The 23,116-nt window shown below is 35.0% G+C and overlaps 1 protein-coding gene across 2 annotated transcripts; it reads left to right on the top strand.

The window, feature by feature from the left end:
- The first annotated feature begins 1,032 nt into the window (after nucleotides 1-1,032).
- Nucleotides 1,033-22,332, top strand: LOC107801710 (WAT1-related protein At5g64700). Of its 2 annotated transcripts, XM_016625081.2 has the most exons (8): nucleotides 1,033-1,164; nucleotides 8,584-8,833; nucleotides 8,969-9,031; nucleotides 19,452-19,568; nucleotides 19,680-19,905; nucleotides 20,020-20,178; nucleotides 20,392-20,543; nucleotides 21,263-22,332. In XM_016625081.2, exons 2-8 carry the CDS (start codon nucleotides 8,625-8,627, stop codon nucleotides 21,516-21,518), a joined length of 1,182 nt encoding a protein of 393 aa, XP_016480567.1. In that variant the 5' UTR covers nucleotides 1,033-1,164; nucleotides 8,584-8,624; the 3' UTR covers nucleotides 21,519-22,332. The 2 variants fall into 2 exon arrangements, with proteins under 2 accessions (XP_016480567.1, XP_075111720.1); XM_075255619.1 differs by lacking the exon at nucleotides 1,033-1,164 and having other exon boundaries at nucleotides 8,480-8,833; nucleotides 21,263-21,705.
- The last annotated feature ends 784 nt before the right edge of the window (nucleotides 22,333-23,116 follow it).

The following is a 23,116-nucleotide window of genomic DNA, read 5'->3' as shown; positions in this document are numbered from 1 at the left end:
CTCTCTCCATCCTCTCTTATAGTTACAGTCCTTCTGTATTTACTTTGTTTTAGACTATTCTGAAGTTAGAGCACTATGTAGTATCCTTAGCTTGTGATTCATGGGTTTCCGGGTTTTGGGAAAATGTATTAGTTTCAAGAATTTATATTGTGTATGCCGAGCGGCACTTTTAAACGCTATTATATCACTCTATTTCTCTTTTAAATTATTTTTATTCCGCAAATTGGTTTATCTTCCGCAAATTTAGGCTTACCTAGTCGTAGAGACTAGGTGCCGTCGCGATGGTTCACGGAGGGCGAACCGAGGTCGTGACATAAGTCATGCTAAAATAAGTAGACTAAAAGAGGGAATATTAATTACATGATTAAACGCTAAAGAAAAAATAAAAATAGGTTATGCATTTTTATCTAAATTATTGCAAAACAAAAACTAGATATTCAATACATTGTCGTTCGTAATATTGAATTGAATGTCTTTTGTTAGCATTAGTATTTATTTGATTTTGGTTTGGGCTTTTGTTAGCATTATTTAAGTTACTAATATTAATGGCTATAAAACTCATTGGAACATTCAAAAGTTCTAAGTACAACCTTGAAATAATACCTTAAAAGATAAAATTATGAAAAAGTTTAAAAAATATTTATAAATTACATCACAATAAGTATATTTATATGTTAAATATATCTAAAATTTCTATATATGTAATGTCAGGTTGGTTTGGTTTCGGTTTAACTTTCTTTAGTTAAAACCAAACCAAACCAATTATGGTCGGGTTTTTTTTCCAATATCAAACCAAATCATAATCGAATTTTTTTTCTCGGTTTGACTTGGATTATCGGATTGGTGCAGTTTGTCGGTTTCCTTTGTACACCTCTCGGTGGCACTAAGGCAAAAGCATAACAAGTGACACCACCCATAGGCCATAGATTAGCAGTTACACTTGGCGCAGTTAGAGGAATTAGTAGATAATCTATCATTTATAGGTCATTAAGTCGAGGCTCTATATAGGGGCTGTGGAGCAATTTATACTAATGCATGTCTTAAACGGGAGGATTAAGCTAATAGCAGGTAATCTCATTGCGTTCGCCAAAGCACTAAAAAAAAAATTCTAATGTTCATCTAGTGTTCGATTGAAGCTTTGGGTTAATCAAATTACGGTTTGAGGTAAATGGATTTTTTTTTCAATTTCAGTTGTCCGTGCATAAATTGCAGTAAGCATTCTTTTCCATTTCAGATGATTCTTCTATGGGGAATTTATTGTTGCTTATGACTTTTAGTCATTTGAATCTAAAATGTTAAATGCTTGAGATTTTTTTTTCGCAGTTTCTGTAATTATTTTTTCTGTATAAGCTATAATTGTTATTATTACGATTCTAATACAATAATTCTTATTCGTTTTATAACATTAAGATTTTTTTAAACAAGTAATCTGATTGCTAGCTCCACTATATAACATAAGAAACAACTAGCTAGATGATGAAAAGAAGAACTGTAGTTAGTACTTGCCCTTTAATTATTGACAGTTACAGTATAATTAGTTGAATAAAGTATTATTTAGTTATTAGAAATTCCACTAGTATACTAGTAAATTTAAGATATTTTTGACATTTGGGACATAATTAATTTAAGCAAGAAATTAGCACAAAGAGCTTTATTAAGCTGTTATTCTGTGACATATATATTTATACATTTAAACTTTATATTATATAAATATTTTTTTGAATATTAGATTAGATTAAAGTAAATTGTGATAAATAGGTTTTGTGAAATATATATTACTTTCGAAGGAAGGACCGAAGGAGCGATAAGATATAAATCGAACGGTGTCTGCCTTATTGTTTAATATAGAAGAACGCAATCAACGAAAAAGGGGAAACTGGAAACAAATTATTTTTCATTATTGGTTCTAAAAGAAATCAAACATAAACTGAGAAACCAAATATATATATTGGGTTATTTATCTTTAGAATACTGGTTACAGAAGAAATAGGACCACTGGAAGAATTTTTCCGTTTGTACATTATTTGCAGCATAAAATGAGTAGGAGCAAAATTACAAATATGTCAAAGGATAGAAATACATCAGTTTCCTTTTCTATTGTACTTTCTTTAGTACAAAGCAAACAACTAATCCATTTTAATTCAATCAAACCCAGTTTGGTGGAACTACGAGCTTGAATCCATGCATATGTACGCACTACATCTTCATGTATATTGACTGAAGTTTATATGTATTCGCCTGAAGGTGACACTTCAGTATTTTTACCGTATGTTTACATCAAATGGATATCAATTTATTATGGTAAAATGATTTGATGAAGTGAGAAAATATAACAATTAATTATAATTAAGTAAAATAAGTTTATATATAAATATGTTTACCTCGAAAATACGAGTAGCAATTAAATTCGATTTGTAATTTTAAAGATATGTGATTTAGTTCAATACCATTTAATAATCAAAAAAATATGAAGTATAGATGGAAATAAGTAAGACCAAACCAGTAAAGAAGGCAGTATCGACCTCGAGCCAAAGTGACCTCGAGATTGGTCAAGAACAATAAATCAAGAATAATAAAGCTAAAGGACAATTCTGATGAACAATGAGCGAGAAAGTAAGAAAGTGTATTATTTTCCAATCATTAGATGTCATTTACAAATGATTGGGGTCCCTTTTATATAATAGGGGAACCCTAAAATAAGATACATTTCTATTTACAGTAAGAAATCCTATTGGGGACAATTGTATAACCGCCTAGTACAGATTTGTACTAATTTGTATAAATCTATTCTGGAATTTACGTCATGATCTTGGGGACGTGGCGGGAATCTTGTCCTTCTGTAACAAACTCATAACGGCATTGTTTCGAAGTCGGTCATACCTGGCTCCGATATTCCTCGAGCACTTAGGTCTTCGAGCCTTTTATTCTACCTTCGAGCCCTAGCCTGGTCTATATTGAACTTTTGTCCTCGATGTGACTTCTCGAGCCTACAAAATCGGAGGCATATGATTTTGACCGTATATATCGGGCTTGCTCCTAGTCTATTTTGATCTCTCTCTTGAAGTGACCCTCGAGCCCACGAAATCGGGTAGCCCCGATTTCTACCGTATACAGATAGTACCCGCGTTTCTTAGAGTATAACAACAAGAAACAAATTGAGTCCTTGATCTTTATCCCGATTTGCCACGACATCATCATCGTGACATAAGCGACTGAGGAAACGAGAGCTTGGAAGTTGGCCTTTCTCGAGGAAAACTCCGAGAACTTTTAGCAAGTCCAGTAGTGGGGAAAGTTCTAAGGGCGAAGACACTTCTGTCGATAAGGACCGTGCCGCTTGGGTTTCGTGCTCTTAGTAATTTTTTGCTTTTGAGGCTGATCGGCCCTTACGAGGAACTCTTGATCGTGACCTATAGCTCTTGTAAAAAGGTTTATACAAAGCCTTTTTCCTTCCATGGCTTCTGAATCTGTTACCCTTTTGTGCGGGTCAAAGCGCCTTATCATAAAATTCCTTTTAAATGTCCAAAGTTTGAGATGGTAATGACCGATAATAAGTTCTGCCCTCTAATGTTTCTGATCAATGGTCCCTGAATGACCATTCAAACTTAAGTTTGAGTAGCTCTTAGGCTCAACAGTCAATGAGGTAAGGTAGCCCTTGGGCTTGATAGTTGAGTGAGTGAACGCTTGAACTTAAAATGAAAATAGCCTTTAGGCCTTATGGCCAAGTGAGGACATGCTCGAACTTGAGATGAGGCGGCCCTTGGCTCGAAAGATAGTCCCCGAGTGAGAGTTTTCTCGGACTCGGATAGCCTTTGAGCTTAGTAGTCAAGTGAGTACTTGCACGAACTAGAAATGAAGTTAGCCCATAGGTTTCATGGATAGTCCCCGAATGAGGGTTTGCTCGAACTCGGGTTAAGATAGCCCTTGGGCTTTTATGATCGAGTGAGGACTTGCTCGAACTCGAAATAGAGTTAGCCCTTAGGCTTTATAGTCGAGTGAGGATTTGCTCGAACTCGAAGTAAATTTGGCCCTTAGGTTTTTTTATATTGGCCCTTAGGCTCTTTTAGATCGGCGCTTAAGCTCTTTAAGTTGGGTCAATTCGGCCTCTAAGACGGCTATAATTTTCCTCTTTTTCGGCTAAAAGACTTAGTGAAAATTTCTTTATTTCTTAACATGTGTTTTTTGTACCCGTTGGGTTTTTCAAAGGTTCAATCGAACAGAACCCGTTTGTGTTAATACCTCTTGAGGCTTTTTCGAAGGCTGATGTTATCGAAGCCTTTTTTGCTTTTGCCGAGGGTAGCCGAGTTTAACCGGTTTTTTGAAGTACTCGAAGGCCTTTAATTTATGACGGAAGTCGGACGTCTCTAAGCCGCATTATTTTGGTCGTAGCCTTTTACATGACCGTAATCTTTAATATGACCGTAGTCTTTAATATGGTTGTAGCCTTTAATATGGTCGTAGCCTGTAACATGACCATAGTCTTTAATATGGCCGTAGCATTTAATATGGTCGTAGCCTTTAATATGGTCGTAGCATTTAATATGGTCGTAGCCTTTAATATAGTCGTAGACTTCGGGTATGTCTCTTGGACTTGTTTCCCGATAACCTTTCGAACTTGTCCGAAAGGTTAGTCCCTGAGTATGATGTCCTTGGCCTTTGCGTCGAGGGATGCCTCTTTTAGGTCTTATAAATTCGAGTTCAGATAGTCGAATGTGTTGGTTGTCGATGACAGTTCCCGCGTATTCGAGGTGTATTTGCGTTTTGGCCCTTGAGTCATTTCTCGTGGAATCACAAGTATGCTGTTCGTATAGTAGTAAGTTTCTTTGATACACAAAGTGTTTTGATATAGAAAGAATACTTCTTTGGATAATTGATACATGCGTACATGTTTCACCATTGGGGCTCGACTATTCTATAGGGACACGGTTCATCCGACCGTTTGGCCCATTACAAAGTTCTCCTATCGAGACCCGATGTACTGAAGTGATTTCCTTGAAACAAAGTAGACATTCGAGGGCAATGCCCTTTAGTACTCGAGGCTTATTGTAGGGAACCTCGGATACAGTTGAATTGCTCTAAGTTAACACGACAATGGTTGCCTAGTTAAAAACCTCGCCGGAAAAACCCATTTAGGACAAAAATCGATCTAAGGGAAAAAGAGTGCAACGCCTGCTTTAAGGTCCAAAGCTTCATGCCGATCCTTGTCGAAAACCTGCAAGTGTTAGTCGAAAAAATAGAAAGGATTGGATTGGGGTCGTACTTTTATTCAGATGTTGGATATTTAACGTGATCTTCCTCGGCATCAAGCCCCCCTGAATTTTGACCTCGATCATTTCTCCTCTTATTTCATGCAAAGCATTGCCCAGACTCACTGCTTCTACGGTCTGCGTTATACGGTTGATATCGATCTCTATTGAACCTAGGCTCTCTATCGATGTCCATTTTGGTCTTACCCATGGGCCTGCTAGGATAAACAGACCCGAATGAGTCCCTAGTTGATCATCCTCGACTCTAATCTTCGACTGGTACCGATTATGTACGTCGGCCCAAGTGACAGCCGGGTATTTGAGTAAACTTTGCTTCAACTAATGTGAAGCTATAGAACTCCGAGTGTTGAGACCTTGAGTGAAAGCTTGAATAGCCTAGTCATCGGTGACCGGAGGCAAATCCATTCTCTCTACTTGGAACCGAGATACGAATTCCCTGAGCATCTCGTTATCGTTCTATCTTACCTTGAAAAGGTCTGACTTTCTCGTTGCAATTTTAATGGCTCCGGCGTGTGTTTTTACAAAAGAATCTACAAGCATGGCAAACGAATCAATAGAATTAAGGGGTAAGTTATGATACCGTATCAAGGAACTCTTGGATAGAGTCTCCCCGAACTTCTTCAGTAGTACGGATTCGATTTCATCATCTTCCAAGTCGTTTCCTTTGATGGTGCACATATATGAGGTGACATGTTCATTCGGATCGGTCGTCCCGTTATACTTGGGAATCTCGGGCATACGAAACTTCTTGGGGATTGGCTTCAGATCCGTACTAGGGGAATGGTCTTTGCACGAACTTTTTAGAATCTAGTCCTTCTAAGATTGGGGGTGCCCCCGGTATTTGATAAACACGGGAGTTATAAGTCTCTATTATTTTGTCATTATCCTCAATCTTCTTGTCCCTCGACTCGATTCTCTTGGTGAGTTCCTCGAGCATCCTCATAATCATGGGGTCAGTTCCCGAGCCATTACCGTTTGGTCTCTCTGACACCGGCTCAGTACGTCGAGTGTCCCCTGGTTCGACCACACTTGGAATTTTATCCTGACTTTGAAGTTAAGTGATGGCAATCTGTTGAGCTTGTAGCATCTCGAATATTACTTGTAGCTTGATTCCCCCATCTCTTATACCCTGTGTTCCTTGGCCCCTAGATTGGGCTTCCCTGCGTACACTTCCTCCGAGGTCTGCACCTAGATCCGCATTCAAAGCAATGTGTGAACTAACATCGACTGGTTCCACATTTGGCACTTTCTCAAGGTTTATCGGTGGTACACATGCCCATACATTGTTGTTTTCCCCATGAAATCCAAGGCCATTGTTGTCGTGTACAGGTGTGTTTTGCGAGTTTGACATGTTTTTATCTGAGAACAAAAATTCTTGACAAGAATAAGTGTAAAAATAACGTGTGTTATGAGAATCAGTACTGAAATAATCACTATTATCTTTAGCCCCACGATGGGCGCCAAACTGTTTACCTCGAAAATACGAGTAACAATTAAATTTGATTTGTGGTTTTAAAGATATGTGATTTAGTTCAATACCAATTAATAATCAAGAAATATGAAGTATAGATGAAGGAAATAAGTAAGACCAAACCAGTAGAGAAGGCAGTATCGACCTCGAGTCAAAGTGACCTCGAGATTGGTCAAGAACAATAAATCAAGAATAATAAAGCTAAAGGACAATTCTGATGAACAATGAGCGAAAAAGTAAGAGAGTGTATTCTTTTCCAATCATTAGATGTCATTTACAAATGATTGGGGTCCCTTTTATATAATAGGGGAACCCTAAAATGGGGTACATTTCTATTTACAATAAGAAAATTGGGGACAGCTGTATAACCGCCTAGTACGGATTTGTACTAATTTGTACAAATCTATTCCGGAATTTACGCTATGATTTTGGGGACGTGGCGGGAATCTTGTCCTTCTGTAACAAACTCATAACAACACTGTTTCAGAGTCAGTCATACCTGGTTCCGATGTTCCTCGAGCACTTAGGTCTTCGAGCCTCTTATTCTACCTTCGAGCCCGAGCCTGGTCTATATCGAATTTTTGTCCTTGATGCGACTTCTCGAGCCTACAAATCGGAGGCATATGATTTTGACCGTATACATCGGGCTTGCTCCTAATCTATTTCGATCTCGCTCTTGAAGTGACCCTCGAGCCCACGAAATCGGGTAACCACGATTTCTACTGTATACAGACATATTATGCTTCTATTTGTTTTGATGTTAGAATCCAATGTGCATAACGAAAGAGATATCTTCCATCGGCGCAAATACTATGATGAACAAATCGTCTAAAAATAGAAACCAGCCAAATCCTGGAGAGTAAGCTTACGTCCCCGATTCGTATATGCTGTTTGTTAGGGACTAACAAATGTCACTTGGTTACAAAGGATTTGAGTTCTAATAATATAAAGATTCTATGTATATTTTATCAGTTACCAATTTATACTTATCACAAATTATTTATAATAATATTATAAATATCTTACTCCTTTCGATCCATTTTAATTGATTTTTTGGCATTTTTCTTGTAGTCCATAATATTTGATTTTTTAGATTTTTATTATTAATTAATGTCAAAATGTGAATTTCTTATTGCGTTTGAAAACGGCCAAAAAAATTAATTAACTCTAGTATATAAAGAGAGGCATGCAGTTGGCTGCCCCCCTCCCCTTATAACCATTAGCCATAAGACATTAATTTTGCTTAGTGTTTAGAATTGTGTTTCATTTGTGAATATAACTTCTACCAGAATTCTGTTTCACATCTTTGCTGTCTATCTGCATTATAAAAGAAACGTATCCAACACTGGTTGGGAGTACAAACTGGACACATGCAATGGTAAAAGTAGAGAACGTAAAGGACTCTTTATTGGAGTGTTAACTGTTATTCCTATTATTATTGATATTGATATTGATTTGGAAAGGCAATAGGAATTAAAATTGGTTAATTTGGCTTGCACTGCACGTGGCCACGAACAAAATGCATGTAATATACCGCAAAAATCAGTTCCGAGATTTTCCCTATCAATTCTCATTTATCCACCAAGGAGAAAGAGAGAGAACCAATTAAAACGTGGTTAATTAAACTGAATCGTATGTATATAGGATTCTCACACAAAGAGCCAACTCGACATTCAAGTCGTTGCTGGGATCCAGGAGATCACTCTCCTTTGCTGATTTTATTTCTTCACTTTCGTATTTAAATCTTCCTTAATTTCCACATATCAAGAAGAAACATGAGGAGCAAAAAAAGAGACCATACCAAAGATTGTGAGTTTTTTCTCTCTTTCTTTGTATATGTACACGCAGATTTTGTCAACAAGAAAGAAGAGAAGGAATAAAGAGAATTAATGAAGGAGATGAAGATGGAGGAGATAAAGAAAAAGTTGAAGAGATCAAATGTATTGATAGGAATGTTAACAGTTCAAGCAATAGCAACTGGATTACAACTTCTTTCAAAGGTGATATTAAGTAAAGGGACCTTTGTTTTCGCACTCATGGCTTACCGTCATGTCGTCGCCACTCTATGTATCGCACCTTTTGCTTTTATTTGGGAAAGGTTATCTTTATCTTCCTTTTTCTTTTCCTCTTTCAAATTAATGAGTTTCAGTACAGTTAATGTCATTTTCTTTAATATATGTATCTTTTTTCTGATTACGTTTTTTTTTTTTTTTTGGTGTTTGTTATTTTGTAGAGATAGCTTGAAGAAAGTGACATGGTCCGTTTTTTTCTGGCTTTTCATGATCGCATTAACCGGGTAAGTTTTGTTTGTTTCAAAAAAAAAAAAATCTCGTTTCAAGATTTTTAGTGTAAGGCTTAACAAACCATGCATGGGAACTTGAGCCTTTTTTATGATGGCAAAATGACAAATGGGTCGTTCTATTTCTTGCCACCTTTCATGACAATAGTTTTTTTTCTGAATTTCTTTTCTATATTATGTACTAATAGAGTGAGGGCATGTACGAGAAGGCAATGACGAAGTGTTAATACTACTCAATTCAATAGTTCTAAGAAAGCGGATTTGCTCATATAATCCTTTAACACTAGATCATTCTTTGTCGATTTGCGCTTAGAGTACTTATGAAACATGCATTAAGATGTAGTCCTCTGTCGATTAGTTCTATGGACATTCATGTTTTATATCAAATCAACAAGTTTCTTGTGAATTAGTTTGGTTGATTTTCTGAAATATGTAGTATTATATATTTCTGAATTTGACCACCTATATGTTATTTCTATGACAACAAGTATGTTTCAGATCACCATGTTAGTTAGGGTCGTTTGTATGAATCCTCAATATCAATGCACATTTTTTTTAGCTCTATAATTTCTTTTTCAAGTTTTTTTTTTTGGTGAAATTTTTTTTATTAATCTCCACGAACAAGTACAGTATTCTCAGCTTCGTACAATCTGCCTCTCCTAAATGTTACCTTCTAAATTCTTATTCTATTCTTCATGCGTATATAACTTTACAACTGTTTCAAGTATCTATATTATGTAAACTATGAACACTCTCTAAGTTAAGCTAAGTTTGTTGCTCAGTCACTCCCTTTCTTTATTGCCCTGCTTTATGTTGATGAATATGTTTCTACGCATTTTGCACTCTTGTTGTATCTGTTCCATCACGACTTCAGGTCGTGGTATTTGGATTCCCAGTACGCCAGGTTCCTTGCTTTCCAGATGTGATAGACCACTGCTGCCATAGTTGCAATAACAAAAGCCCTGCAGTTTCTACCTTTGGTGGTCCTTGCTAATATCCTCCATATCTCATTTATGTCCATCTGTTGCACTCCACTTCCTGTCCAGTTAAGTATACCTTGTAGGCACCTTTGGGAGAATGCACATTCAAAGTACAAATGTTCTATGGTCTCTGTGTTAGCACCACACATTACACATTTATCATCTTGACTTATTCCTAGTCTGTATAGCCTCTCTTTTGTGAGTAATCTTTTATGCAACACCAACCAGCAGATGAAACTATGTTTTGCCATATTTCCTCTGCTCCATACTCATCTCCACCAAGGCCAGTCCTCCTGCTCTCTCATTCTCCATTTGTAGCCAGCATTCACTGTGTATTTACCTTGAGTTATTAGCCAGTCATTTATCACAAAACCTGTTGCAAATGTATCTCTTATATTGCAGACCTTTTTCCAGTACCAACAGCAATCCAGTGGGGGATATATTGCCACCAACTAGTACCCTTTAAGTAGATATTATTGATCCATTTGACCCACAAGTTATCAGCTTTTTTAGCAATGTTCCAAACGTATTTTGCTATTGCAGCTTCATTTCACTTCTGGCACTCTGTGATTCTCAGTCCTCCTTCTCTCTTTGGCCTGCATACCAGGTCTCAGGCCACAAGAGGGGTTCTATTTGTGACCACTTTATCATCCCATAGAAAATTTCTACATATTGCAAAGATTCCTTTGAGCACTAACTTTGGTAAGATGAAAATGGAAGCCCAGTAGCTATGTATATGAAGTAGAACTGAATTAATGAGCATCACTCTCCCGGCATAGGAGAGATGTCTGGTACCCCAGCTCATTGCTCGTGCTGTTAGTCTCTCATTCAAAACTTCACAATCCATTTTTGATAGTTTTCGAGCAGATATTAGTACTCCAAGGTATCTAAAAGGTAGGGTGCTTTTTGCATAGCCAGTCATAGTAAGTTTTCCTCATATTGGGGTTGCATGCTCACACTGAATATGTTTGACTTTGCTGCATTTGTATATAATTCTGAAGTATTGGAAAATATCTTCAATCCTCTCAGTATAAGGAGGACAGACTGGAAGTCTCCCCTGCTAAATAACAAGACATCATCTGCAAAACATAGATGATGCAGCCTAAGACTTTTACATTTTGCATGAAACCCAAATTCTTGATGATTTTCCACCTAGTCCATTATTATTGTAAAGTATTCCATGCATATGACAAATAGAAGAGGAGAGATAGGGCCCCCTTGTCTCAGCCCTCTTCTACCTATTATATTTCCATATAGCCCTCATTCATTGAAATATAGTACTTAGCTGTTGTGATACAATTCATAGTCCATCGGATGAAATGGTATGAAAAATTCAGTGCATGCATTATCTCTTCCACAAACTCCCATTCAATAGTGTCATATGCTTTTTTCAAGTCTACTTTATCAGGCAGTTGCTGGTAGTGTGTTTTTTGTTCTACAGTCTAACCAAGTCCTGGAAAATAAGCACATTCTAGGCAATGGATCTTCCTGCTACAAATGCACTCTGATTAACAGAAATGATCTCTGGCGGCACCTTCGTCAGTCTATTGGACAACATCTTGGAAATTATCTTGTATATTGTGTCGCGGCATGCTATGGGTATATAGTCTCCCACAGTTTCAGCATGATCCTTCTTAGGAACTAGAGCGAGTACAGTTTCATTCCATACCTTCAAAGGTTTCCCAGTTTTGAAGAATTTCATCACCCTAGCTAATAGGTCATCCTTAATGATATCCCAATAGTTGATATAGCCGTCTGTACCTGGGGCTTTCTCACATTCTATCTCCCATAGGGCTGTTTCATCTCATGTTCAGTGAACTCTTCTATAAGCATCTTCCTATGCTCCCCTGAGACCACTGGGCCATCTTTCACAGTTGAGCTGCAGACTCTGGTCCTGCTAGTAGGGATGTACATAGGTTGGGTTGGTTCAGATTTTACGATTACCAAACCAAACCAATTGTGCCGGGTTATTAAATCTAAATATCAAACCAAACTAATAAAACTCGGGTTTTTCAGTCTCGAGTTCTCGGATTTTCTCGGATTTTCGGGTTATTCGAGTTTTTTTCGGTAAAATCTTCGTAGAACAAAATATATAATTTGTGCACAAAATATTTCTTTAATCCTAGTAAGATACAATTATATAAAGTATTTTCCAAGAAAATAATACAAAATATGAGATGTGTCATGGCATTATCCTAAAATATTCAACAATAAAGACAATAAAAATTATGTAATATAAATATTGCTAATTAAAAAACCATAATAAAAATAGACATAATCTAAAAGTACTAAGTCATGCTAAAGTAAGTAGACTAATAAGGGAGTTTTAATTACATTTTTATCTAAATTATTGCAAAACAAAAAATAGATATTCAATACATTCTCGTTTGTGGTATTGACTATTGAATTGGATGCCTTTTGTTAGCATAAGTATTGATTTGATTTTGGTTTGGGTTTTTTTTTAGTATTATTTAATTTACTAATATTAATGGCTATAAAACTTATTGAAACAGTCAAAAGTTCTAAGTCAAACCTTAAAATAATACATTAAAAGATAAAATTATGAAAATTTTTAAGAAATATTTATAAATTACATCACAATAAATATATTTATATATTAAATATATCTAAAAAATTTATATATATAATGCCGGGTTGGTTTAGTTTCGGTTTGACTTTCTTTAGTTAAAACCAAACCAAATCATAGTCGGGTTTTTTTATCGGTTTGACTCGGATTATTGGGTTGGTGTGGTTTGTCGGTTTTATTTGTACATCCCTACCTGCTAGTGCCTGAAGATCCTAACAAAGATGTGTAGAACTCTACAAAACTTTGTGCTATCACTGGTAAGTCAGTACTGATCTCTCCATTGTTACTCTTGATTGTGAAAATCTTGTTGGTATTTCTTCTTGCTTTTAGAATACTATGAAAGAACTTTGTGTTCAAATCTCCATAGTTTTAGCCATTGGATCTTGCATTTCTGTCTGAAGTATTGGTCTCTAGCTAGCTTCCATTTCTGGTACTCTTCTATTAATCTCCTTTCATACTCTATTAGCTGTAGGTTCTTAAGGTCTTTATGCAATTTGCTTTGACATTCATCCAGCTCCTTCTTGACCTTTTCTGTATTGATTTCCACATCACTAAAGTTTGCTTTGTTTATTCCCTTAAGAGTGGATTTGAGTCTGTTCAACTTTCCTACCATCCCAAACATTTTTGTACTAGCTATACTTCTTTCCCAGCTAAGCTTAACTGTCTACTAAAAGTTTGGTGCCTGACTCCACATGTTGAAGTATTTAAATCTACATTGGTTTGGTTGTTGCCCAGTTTCCCAGTTTATTATTACTGGACAATGATCTATTAGTCCTTCATTTCCAAAGTGTGCTTCAGGACTTGGTAGAGTGGTAATCCAGTCACTATTGACTAGGACTCTATCAATTTTGTTGTAAGCTCTGCTGCAATCTCCATGCTTGTTATTCCATGTGTAGAATGCCCCTGATGATCTCAGATCCTTTAAAGAACAAACTTGAACACAATGCTTAAACTCTCTTATTTCTGACAGAGAGACAGGACTGCCAATTCTCTCATCTCTGTTGAGAATACAATTGAAATCTCCCAATACTACCCGTCCCTTATATTGTACCATGCATCCCCATAAGTTGTTGCCATAGTTCCCTTCTTAGAGCCTGGTCATTGAACTCATACACTGGTGTCACCTGAAACACCAGCTTAGTCCCTCTATGTATCACCTCACAATGGATCATTGGTGAGGCCATTTCTTTTATGTTAACTTCAAATATTTGTGGCTTCCAGAGTAACCAAATCTACCACCAGGGTGATGGTTAAGATTTATGGTGAAACACCATCCATTACATAGGTTAAAGGTTGCTACCTGAGCTTTATGCTTTTAACCTTTGTTTCCAGGAGTCCAAATAGACCAACTTTATAGTTGTGCATAAACAGATTCATTTCTTTTTATTTTGCCTGTCTATTCAGACCCTTGGTGTTCCAAAATTCAATTTTATCTAGCATGGGGGAGGGGGGATTTCCCCACCCTTTCCCGTACCTGGACCCATCACTGTGTTCTTAATTGTACTACTTATTGAAGCCATAGCTTGGTTCCCCCTTGGTGCTACGGCTGAGTTGATAGCATTTTCAGCTTGCTTCATTTCTTTCCTTTTCCTCCCTCTCCAGGCTTCCCTTCTTTGTTGTTTGTCATTGTTGCACTACTTACTTCTCCTAGAGATGCAAAGGGATTGCTTGTAGTAACAACCACCTCTTTGTACTGCATCTGTTGTCTAGGTCTTCTAGGGCTATGCTGCAGTTCCTTCACTTTATCTCCATCCGTCTTGCTTTCCCCAGCTGTTGTGTTATCTTTTTGTATGATATTCACCTGCGCTTTTTGAGTATCTTCTGGCTGCTTATTCAGCTTTCTGCCTTGCTGCTTCTCATGTCCAAAGATCTTACAATGTTCGTAAAGTATAGGTTTCCATTCATACTCCACTCTCTGCTTGATTACCTGCATTCACTTTCAAACAGGATTATATCTGGGTATGTTTGGTTCAATTGGACCTCAACCAGTACCCTAGCATACAACAACCTTTCTTTCATAGTGGTTTTTGCATCAGCTTTCACTAGTTTTCCAACCAATCCTGCTATTTTTGTTAGTGTCACTTGCCTCCAATACTTCAGATCCAATCCTATCAATTTTATCCAGATAGGTACATTTTCAGCTGTGATCTTGTTCATTTCCTTTTCTGGTCTCCATGGCTTTACAATCACAGGTTCCTATCAAAAGTCTGAATCCCATCTTCAACTACTTTCTATGACTGTTACAGTACCCTTCTATGATTGTTAGGGGGAGTATTCGATCCCAACACATAGCAGACAACAGCTGATTGCCAGTATTCTATCTCCTCCTTAATATCATTCATGGTGATTTTTATATTCGTAGCCAGTTTTTCTGCTGCTACTAAGTCAAAACCCTCCCTCAATTGTGATTTCCCAACTATATTACTCCATGATTTAGGGCTAGGGGTTAGTTTTTTGGTTTGTACCTTTCTCAGTTGTAGATTTCTCCTCTACATCAACTCGATCTACCCAAGATGCCCTGCTTGTGTTCTGTTCGCCAGTATTTGCATTTGGTGTACCAGTAGTTGCAATTGGTGTACCAATTGCCCTGCTAGGTGCCATTGGAGTCACTATCAGATGCGATGTCTGCTAAAACTCCAGTGGAACTACTCCTTGGATTACATTCACACTCTTCGTTCTCTTAGCATCCTCTGACTGGGGAATCCCCCTTCTCCCCATGTTTATCACTGGTAGGTTGCTCTTTATTCCTTGCCCTCTCCCTCCCGTCTTCGATTTCCTTGCCATCCAGTCTTAGCTGAGAGGAGCTCTCATTCTAGAGAGAGAAAGTTTTTTCTATGAACATTTTTTAGCAATGAAATCAAAGTTTATTAGCGTAGAAAACCTTGTTATAGATAGGGGTATCAATATTAGCCTCTCGGAATTAATCTCTCTACCTTGATAAAGTAGAGGTAAGGTCTGCGTATACACAATCTTTTCAAGACTCCATTTATATAATTTCACTGGGTTTTTTGTTTTTGTTGTTGTTTCGTGACCCACTCAACCCGTCTAAAATTGAGCTGTCAAATTATTAACTCAATCCATTTTGATACGCTCAATTTAATCCATCTAGAAGTTGAGTTGATTTGGACTAAATATGTAACTCAAATTGACCCATGAGAAACCTTGTCAAAATAGTAAAATACTTCTTTATTTGATATGTTATAATATATGGCCATAACATAAAGAAAAGCAATTTTTATTAGTTTTACTAGGTAATTACACAATGAATCAAATGAAGAAATTAAAACAGAGTTGATTGGGTTGGGTGATGATGAGCTATTATTTAGGGCATCTCCAACCCTTGCACCATTTTTTTTACATCAAAATAGTGTAAACACCAAAAATGTACAAATTAATTTCAACCCACTACACTATTGTTTTACACAAAAAAGAATATTTCTTTTATATTCTTCTGTCTCTTCTATATTATATTATTTTCTTTTATTTAAATTTATTTTTTATTTCATAAAACAAATCCTTTCTTTTTCCTTTTTTACATTCATCCCATATAACTCATATTCCTTTCTTATATATCCATTTAATATAAAATTATTTTATACCATAAATTTTTAAATAATATAAATTGTAAGCAAATATTAAAAATTATACATATTTATGGATAATCCAAATAAAACAAAATCACTGATATGATATAATTAAATTAATATTATATTATGGTAAAATATAATTTAATTTTTACATAAATATTCAACTTCCAGGATTAGTATGTTACTCCCATAAATTTTGTTTAATTTCTACATAAATATTCAACTTCCAGATTTACACTTTTTATTTTTTTAGGGTTATACATTTTTATACAATTATAATTTACAGTAAAATTAACTAACAATTTTGTATAAAAATAATATATACGAAAATTTATTTATAAAAATTATACACCAAAATTAAGATGTAAAATTAATATTATAACAATATTACATAAAAACTATAAGTAATTACAAAAACTATTATATGTTGAATTAAAAGTGTTATATAATAAAATATTAATGAATAGTGATGGTGATGATGAATAGTGTTACATCAACACACCAAAATGATGTAAAAATGGTATTGGATTGGAGCACCAAAACACCAAATCTTATATCAAAATAGTATTTGAAGTCAAAAATAGTGTTGGATTGAAGATGGCCTTAGCCCATTTTAACCCAGTTCATTTCATCCGTTTATTAACTCAACTCATTTTTAACCCATTCAGGTTCAGTAGACTGATCCGTTTGATACGCCTATTTATAGATATCCATACGAGGAGACTTTACTTTCCTAGCTGCTGTTTCGATAATTACATGTACATCTTGGTAGTTGTCGATGCAATGATGTCCTTTGGTTGTGCCTTCCGATATATAGGATCAATCAGACTTCGCGTTAGATACTTTGGGCCATGGATTACTACAATTTGGCGTGTCTCGACATACAGGCGTGTCTTTATGTGCACAATTTGGTGATCTTATATCAGTAATCCATCAGAATGTTCATACTCTAATAAACAGCATTATTGTGGAATCCGACAATGTGAATGAGTTTATGACTATACTCAATCAGAATGATTAAAATGATCGAGATAATTTAACAAACCCATGTCTTAATTTATACATGAAAAGGTGTGTTGATGCAACGGACGAGCATCTCCTCTTGTATTATACTAACTTTAATATTTGGTAAAACCAACTCATGTAGGACTTGAGAAGCATACCATTAGATATATTTGGTTGCCACCATTTATGGCAAGGATTTGTAGCCACTAGTCAGTAACCTCAGGGGGTTTTGGTATTAATCAACATCTTTATGATTAGGTTAGGATTTAGGTTAAGCATCTTTTTAAATTAATTGAACGATCAAAGCCTTTTTATTGCCTCTGGATAATCATTAAACTACCACAAATGGTGTTAGCTTGCTTCGCTTCTCTCTAACATGATTGGTATTAGTCTTCCAAAAAGACAAAAGATAATGAAAATAGGAACGAGAAAGCGATATCCATCCTTCTAAAAATAAATAGGAGGAAACTTTAGGAAATTTCTCAACTGTTTACTCTGCTTCAAGATTATCTTTTTCTAAATAAGCTAGCATTTAGACCTAAATTTGGTTGAAACTTAAAAAAAATAAGTTTTTAAAGATAAAAATTATTTTTGAAAGTTGTAATTGTGTCTGGACATGCATTTTACTTGAAAAGAATTTGAAGCTTTGTGAGTATAAAACTTCAAAAACTCTCTAGAGCAGTTTTTGGGATTTGAAGATTTTGTTTCCAAAATCTGCCAAAAAATAGTTAAAATCTATAAACAAATAGATATTTTAAAATATTTTTTTTTAAAAGCTCCTAAATTTTATGGTCAAACGGGAGCTAAGAGACAAGGGCGGCCCAAGAAGATTGGTGGCTTAAAGCCAATTTTTAATCTGGGGCCTTTCGGAAGGAAAAAAAATTCATATATATTTTTAATTGAAGTCTACTTTTTAGCTTTTAATATGTAAAGTTGTTAATAGTTTCTTTTATAAATAATTTAATCTCTCTTAAGAATTGTTGATCTTAGAAAATAGAACCAGATTCAAGAAGTTTATAACTTGATATCGAAATAGTTTTTGATGTTCTAATATACTTGTTAAAACGCTTGAAACCTGAGGGAGGAAAAAAGGAAGAAAAAAAAAGAATGTGCAATATAGCTTTATTCAACGGTACTCTTCAACTCTTGTTTTTTATAGAAAAAATAAAACTCTTTTCTTTCTACAGAGAACAATATAACTTTTATCGAGAACTTAAGCTTTTTTGTAGAAACCAAGAAGAGAATATAAGAATGTAGTACCCGTTTTCTGATGAGAAAGATAAAAAATAAGACTTGGACTATTGAAGATACCAAAAAACGGATTCTAAAAGTTTATTACACGTTTTTAGTGTTAAATGTAAAAGGAGAATAATAATATAGGCACCTCACTAATGATGTAAATCATAAAATTTAGATAATGAAAAATTTTATATTTGGATAAGGGTTTAGGGGGAGTGATTCTCTTTCTCCAATTTTTGCTTAAACGGTTACATCAACACTAAATTAAAAGTTATCTTTACTTTATATAAAATATTTTTTATTTTCAATTTAACATACACAATATATTTAGACCCTACCTCTAAAGATTGTTGTGAGATATATATGATCCAACTTACCTTAATTAGATATATTGGGTTCGAGTCCTGTAGTTAAAATAAATCCTATTAAAATATGTTCTCTCTTTTGCTAGGTCTTACGCGGTACGAATATAGATTAGTCGATGTCTCAATACTAATACGAGTAGAAAACAAAAAGAAAAAAATTTGGGGTCCTCAAAATTTAGGGCCCAAAGCCTTTGCTTTTAGTGGCTTGACCGTTGGGACAACACCTTATCTTATACGTAAGAAATTAAGTATGTCACATGTCATTATTAGTACACTTTGATTCAGATAGGGGATCCATTCCCAGGTAGATTCAAACCTGCAAATGGATACCAACTAGTACCTAGTTGCCAAACCCTGAAAGCTTGCAAGCAATTGTTATCCACAAGTATTTTGTTGGCACATAAATGTAACCAACTTATATTGCTCCAAAATATTCTTCCTGATTAGTCAGTATTCCTTCTGTATTTTTTTTTGGATAATGGTTGTTTCTTAGTTTGAAACACAATAATACTAAAACTCATTGCTGCCATATATTACTGAAACACTCCATGTGATAATTATGTATTATAGAACTTACAATCTGCAAGTGTTTGCATGGTTAATTATTAGTAGCATTTTACATAGCTCTTTAATAAATTTATACCAATGCAACAGGATTATAATGGCTATGGGACTTTTCTATTATGGCCTCCGAGACACGACTGCAACATATGCTACTAACTTCCTCAATCTAATTCCAATAGTGACCTTTATCTTCTCAACTGTATTACGGTATGAAATTAATTGATGTTTCCTCATTTATAGCATTAAGTTCTGGACAAGGAATATATCAAGCTCATTTATGTCTTTGCTAATTTTACTTCTGTTTTTTATATGCTGAAGTGTTGAAAAGCTAAGATTGAAGACCAAGGCTGGTAAAGTTAAACTTATAGGTGCAATGTTGTGCTTGGCTGGAGCACTGACTATTACACTCTACAAAGGCAAAGTGTTCCATATCAGTCATCACAACAAGCATCAAAATAGTTCCAAGGATCATACGAATATGGTTCGTGGAACTATTTTCTTGATATGTAGCTGCATGTCTTATGGTTGTTGGTTCCTTATACAGGTAAATTTGTAGCCAAGGTTAAGGCAATTAATTTTTTGAGATAAATTGTTAGCTTCATATCGATGTATAAGATGAGTAATTTATGCTATTATCACTTTCTTAATTATGTAACAGGCCAAGGTGTCCAAAGTGTTCCCCTACAAATATTCTTCAACATTTATTATATGTGTAATAGCAACGATCCAAAGCGTGGTAATTGGATTATGCATAGATAGAAGAAAGGTTTCTTGGAAAGTGGGATTGAATTTGCAGCTAATCACTATCTTCTACTCGGTAAGAGTCAATTCCATAATTCATGCTTGGCAAATTTGGATCAGTGAGTAATTTTGGTATTGAATTAAAGGTGTGTGTAACATACCAAAAATGCTCTTAGAATCTTGTGGTGCATGTTAATCTTATAAGTGGTGTAAATATGAAATGGAGGAAGTAGTATCAGTTTGAAAACATCTACTTGAGAGAAAAGCTAATAGTGCCTGTAAAATGCAGGGAGCGTTAGCAACGGCAGCAACATTTTGTCTGATATCATGGGCAGTTGCAAGAAGAGGACCAACGTACCCCTCTATGTTCAATCCTCTGTCTTTGATTTTTATAGCTATCACAGAAGCTGCCTTTCTTGGTGAAGAGATCAGTATCGGAAGGTAAAATTGAGATCTTTCATGCTCAAGATATTGGTTCTAATTTGCTAGTTAAAATATTTGTGATGCAAGACTCAAACTAAGAGCTCGTTTGGACATAAGAATTTTTTTATTTTTTCCGAAATCAGTGTTTGGCCATAAAAATTTTAATTTTCACTTGAAGATGAATTTTGGAATTTTTCGAAAATTTGAAAAACTTCAAAAAGCTATTTTTTAAAATTTTCACTCAGATCACTCATAAAAATTTAAAAATAACCCAAAATTATATTCATGTCCAAACACAACTCTAATTTCAAATATCAGTTACTTGAAAAAAAATCACTTTTTTTTTTTGGAATTTTACAATTCTTATGTCCAAACACCCACTAAGTAGTCGTTTGGACATTAAAAAAAAATCATTTTTTGGAAAAGCGGTATTTGGAATTTAAAATTGTGTTTGAACATGAATTTCACTTGAAAAAATGTTACCGTTGTATAAGGGGAAACCAAATTTTACATGAAAAGGTGGTACAATCCACTTTTTCAATATTTAAAACTCATCTTCAAATTTTTTGATATACATCTTTAAAAATTCAGTTAAATGTATAATAACATGATTTGAAAATATTTTTCGGAAAAAGATAATTAAAAAAATTGTGTTTGCTATATTGTTAAGTTTAGTTGCCTACTTTCATTAAATTACAACACTTCAAAAACTTTTTTTTTTTTTTTTTTTTTTGCAGCTTGATTGGCATGTTTCTGATCATAGTGGGATTGTACTCGTTCCTGCGGGCAAAGAGCAAAGAGCTCACAGTACGAATTGAATCGGATGCAGTGGATGCTGAAGCATCACCACCTCAAAATGAAGGAATGCATTCTATAAATATGGAAATTCCAATTTTAGCTCGTGAAAGTGCTAAATTTCAATCCCCTATTCAAACACAAGAAGCAAAGGAATCCAATGTGTCCAGCAAGATAAACAAATTAACAGAAAAGTAGTATAAAGTTTTGGTGATGAATGATTTAGTAGGAGTTGCTTTCGACGACATTTGGAGGGACCAGTTTTGCCAAGGGCTGGGCATATACCGGGTAAAACTGATAATCCGAACCGTTAATTTTTTATTAAGTTATCGGTATTGGGTTATTGGGTTATCGGTTCGGGCCTCGATTTGCCAATTTTATTAATGGGTTAACCGATAACCCCATAAGAATTAATAAAATTACGACTTTATCCTTAAGTATATACAAATGTTAGGGCTTCAGTTCATTCTCTCCTATTCTTTCTCAACCCCACTCTTCAGTTGCTTCTTCTTCATTCTTCATTCTTCATTCTTCATACACCTTACTAGTTACTCCTAGCGTAAATCTTTAGTATACTATATGTGAATTCTTCTCTTTTTTGCTTAACTCCGATGAATTGTCTTTTTTTTTTTTTGCTTAACTCTAGATTGAGTTATCTTATCGGGTAAACCGATAACCGATTAACCGATATCCGATAACCGATATCTTATCGGTTCGGTTATCGGTTTATCAAATTTATAAACCGATAACCGATATGTTAAACCAATAATATTCATAACCGAACCGAATCGACCGATGCCCAACCCTAGTTTTGCCACGGAATTCAGTACTCTTTGTCCCTTCGATACTTCAAGAGCCTCTAACCCTCAGGTGTTGTATACTGATGAATTAAAGCCAACATTCAATCTATAGTGTCTACTTGATTCAGACTTGCGTCCTAGTAATGTAACATGTCAAACTCCTTTTATTTAATTTATTGTAATAAAATTTTGTCAGACAACATTGCTATTGACATTGGTTGATTAAGTAGTTAAATAAACATATATATCATCTAATCACATACTAAATGACCGTGACTGGAGTTGACATTCTTTAGTATGGTTTTGTGTTGGTTGAATAATAGTAGTAGAATAAGTCAAAAGATATTTTTAGTTGTTTTTTATTTGTTTGTTTACCTAATATCTAGGAGATTTGTTTTCTGTTACCTAGAGTCTAGTAATTAGTTCCTATTGTTTTGTTTATTTTTGCTGTAATTGCGTATAAAAGGCAGATGTTGAATAAAGAGTGAATGAAGCCGCAGCTCATTCGACTAAAATATTTCTATTTCCTTGTTTCAGATTGCTAAAAAATGCCATTTTGCTTTTTCATTAGCATACACTTTCTTGTTTTTTCTACATTTTGAACTATGAGAAAAGTAAAAATTTCATAGACATTGTCAAACTATTTTCCACTTAATAAGTGTCCGACCCTTTTAGCTAATATGGAATGATAGAAGCCTAGTGAACAATATTATCTGCTTTCATAAAAACAGTGAACAATCCATCTCTTCGTTAATATCATTTCATAAAAGGGCTAAGAGGGAGTGTGTCTCTGTCAAATGACGCAGTCATTGAACTACTTTAATTTGACAAATCAAAATTTTTCAGAAAAGTGACATTTTTATATGAATTGCAAGAATAGCTAAGTCGCGGGGCAAGCTTCTAAGTTGTTTTTAAAGTATATTGGGGGACGAATATGTGTGTGGTGGCACTTTGGGCGACAAGAAGAGACAAACTGGCTTCTGTGTCTGCTTAAAA

The sequence above is a fragment of the Nicotiana tabacum genome, chromosome 6 (assembly GCF_000715075.1).
Source record: "Nicotiana tabacum cultivar K326 chromosome 6, ASM71507v2, whole genome shotgun sequence".
Taxonomy (NCBI): Eukaryota; Viridiplantae; Streptophyta; class Magnoliopsida; order Solanales; family Solanaceae; genus Nicotiana; species Nicotiana tabacum.
Note: the sequence above shows the minus strand (reverse complement) of the source record. Positions and strands in the feature narration are given on the sequence as shown.

Bases quoted from the DNA above. Each gene is read 5' to 3' on its own strand.
- LOC107801710 (XM_016625081.2), top strand. From the start codon at position 8,625: ATGAAGGAGATGAAGATGGAGGAGATAAAGAAAAAGTTGAAGAGATCA. The intron at 19,569-19,679 runs GTATGAAATTAA...TATATGCTGAAG, and splicing joins ATCTTCTCAACTGTATTACG to TGTTGAAAAGCTAAGATTGA. The intron at 19,906-20,019 runs GTAAATTTGTAG...ATTATGTAACAG, and splicing joins GTTGTTGGTTCCTTATACAG to GCCAAGGTGTCCAAAGTGTT.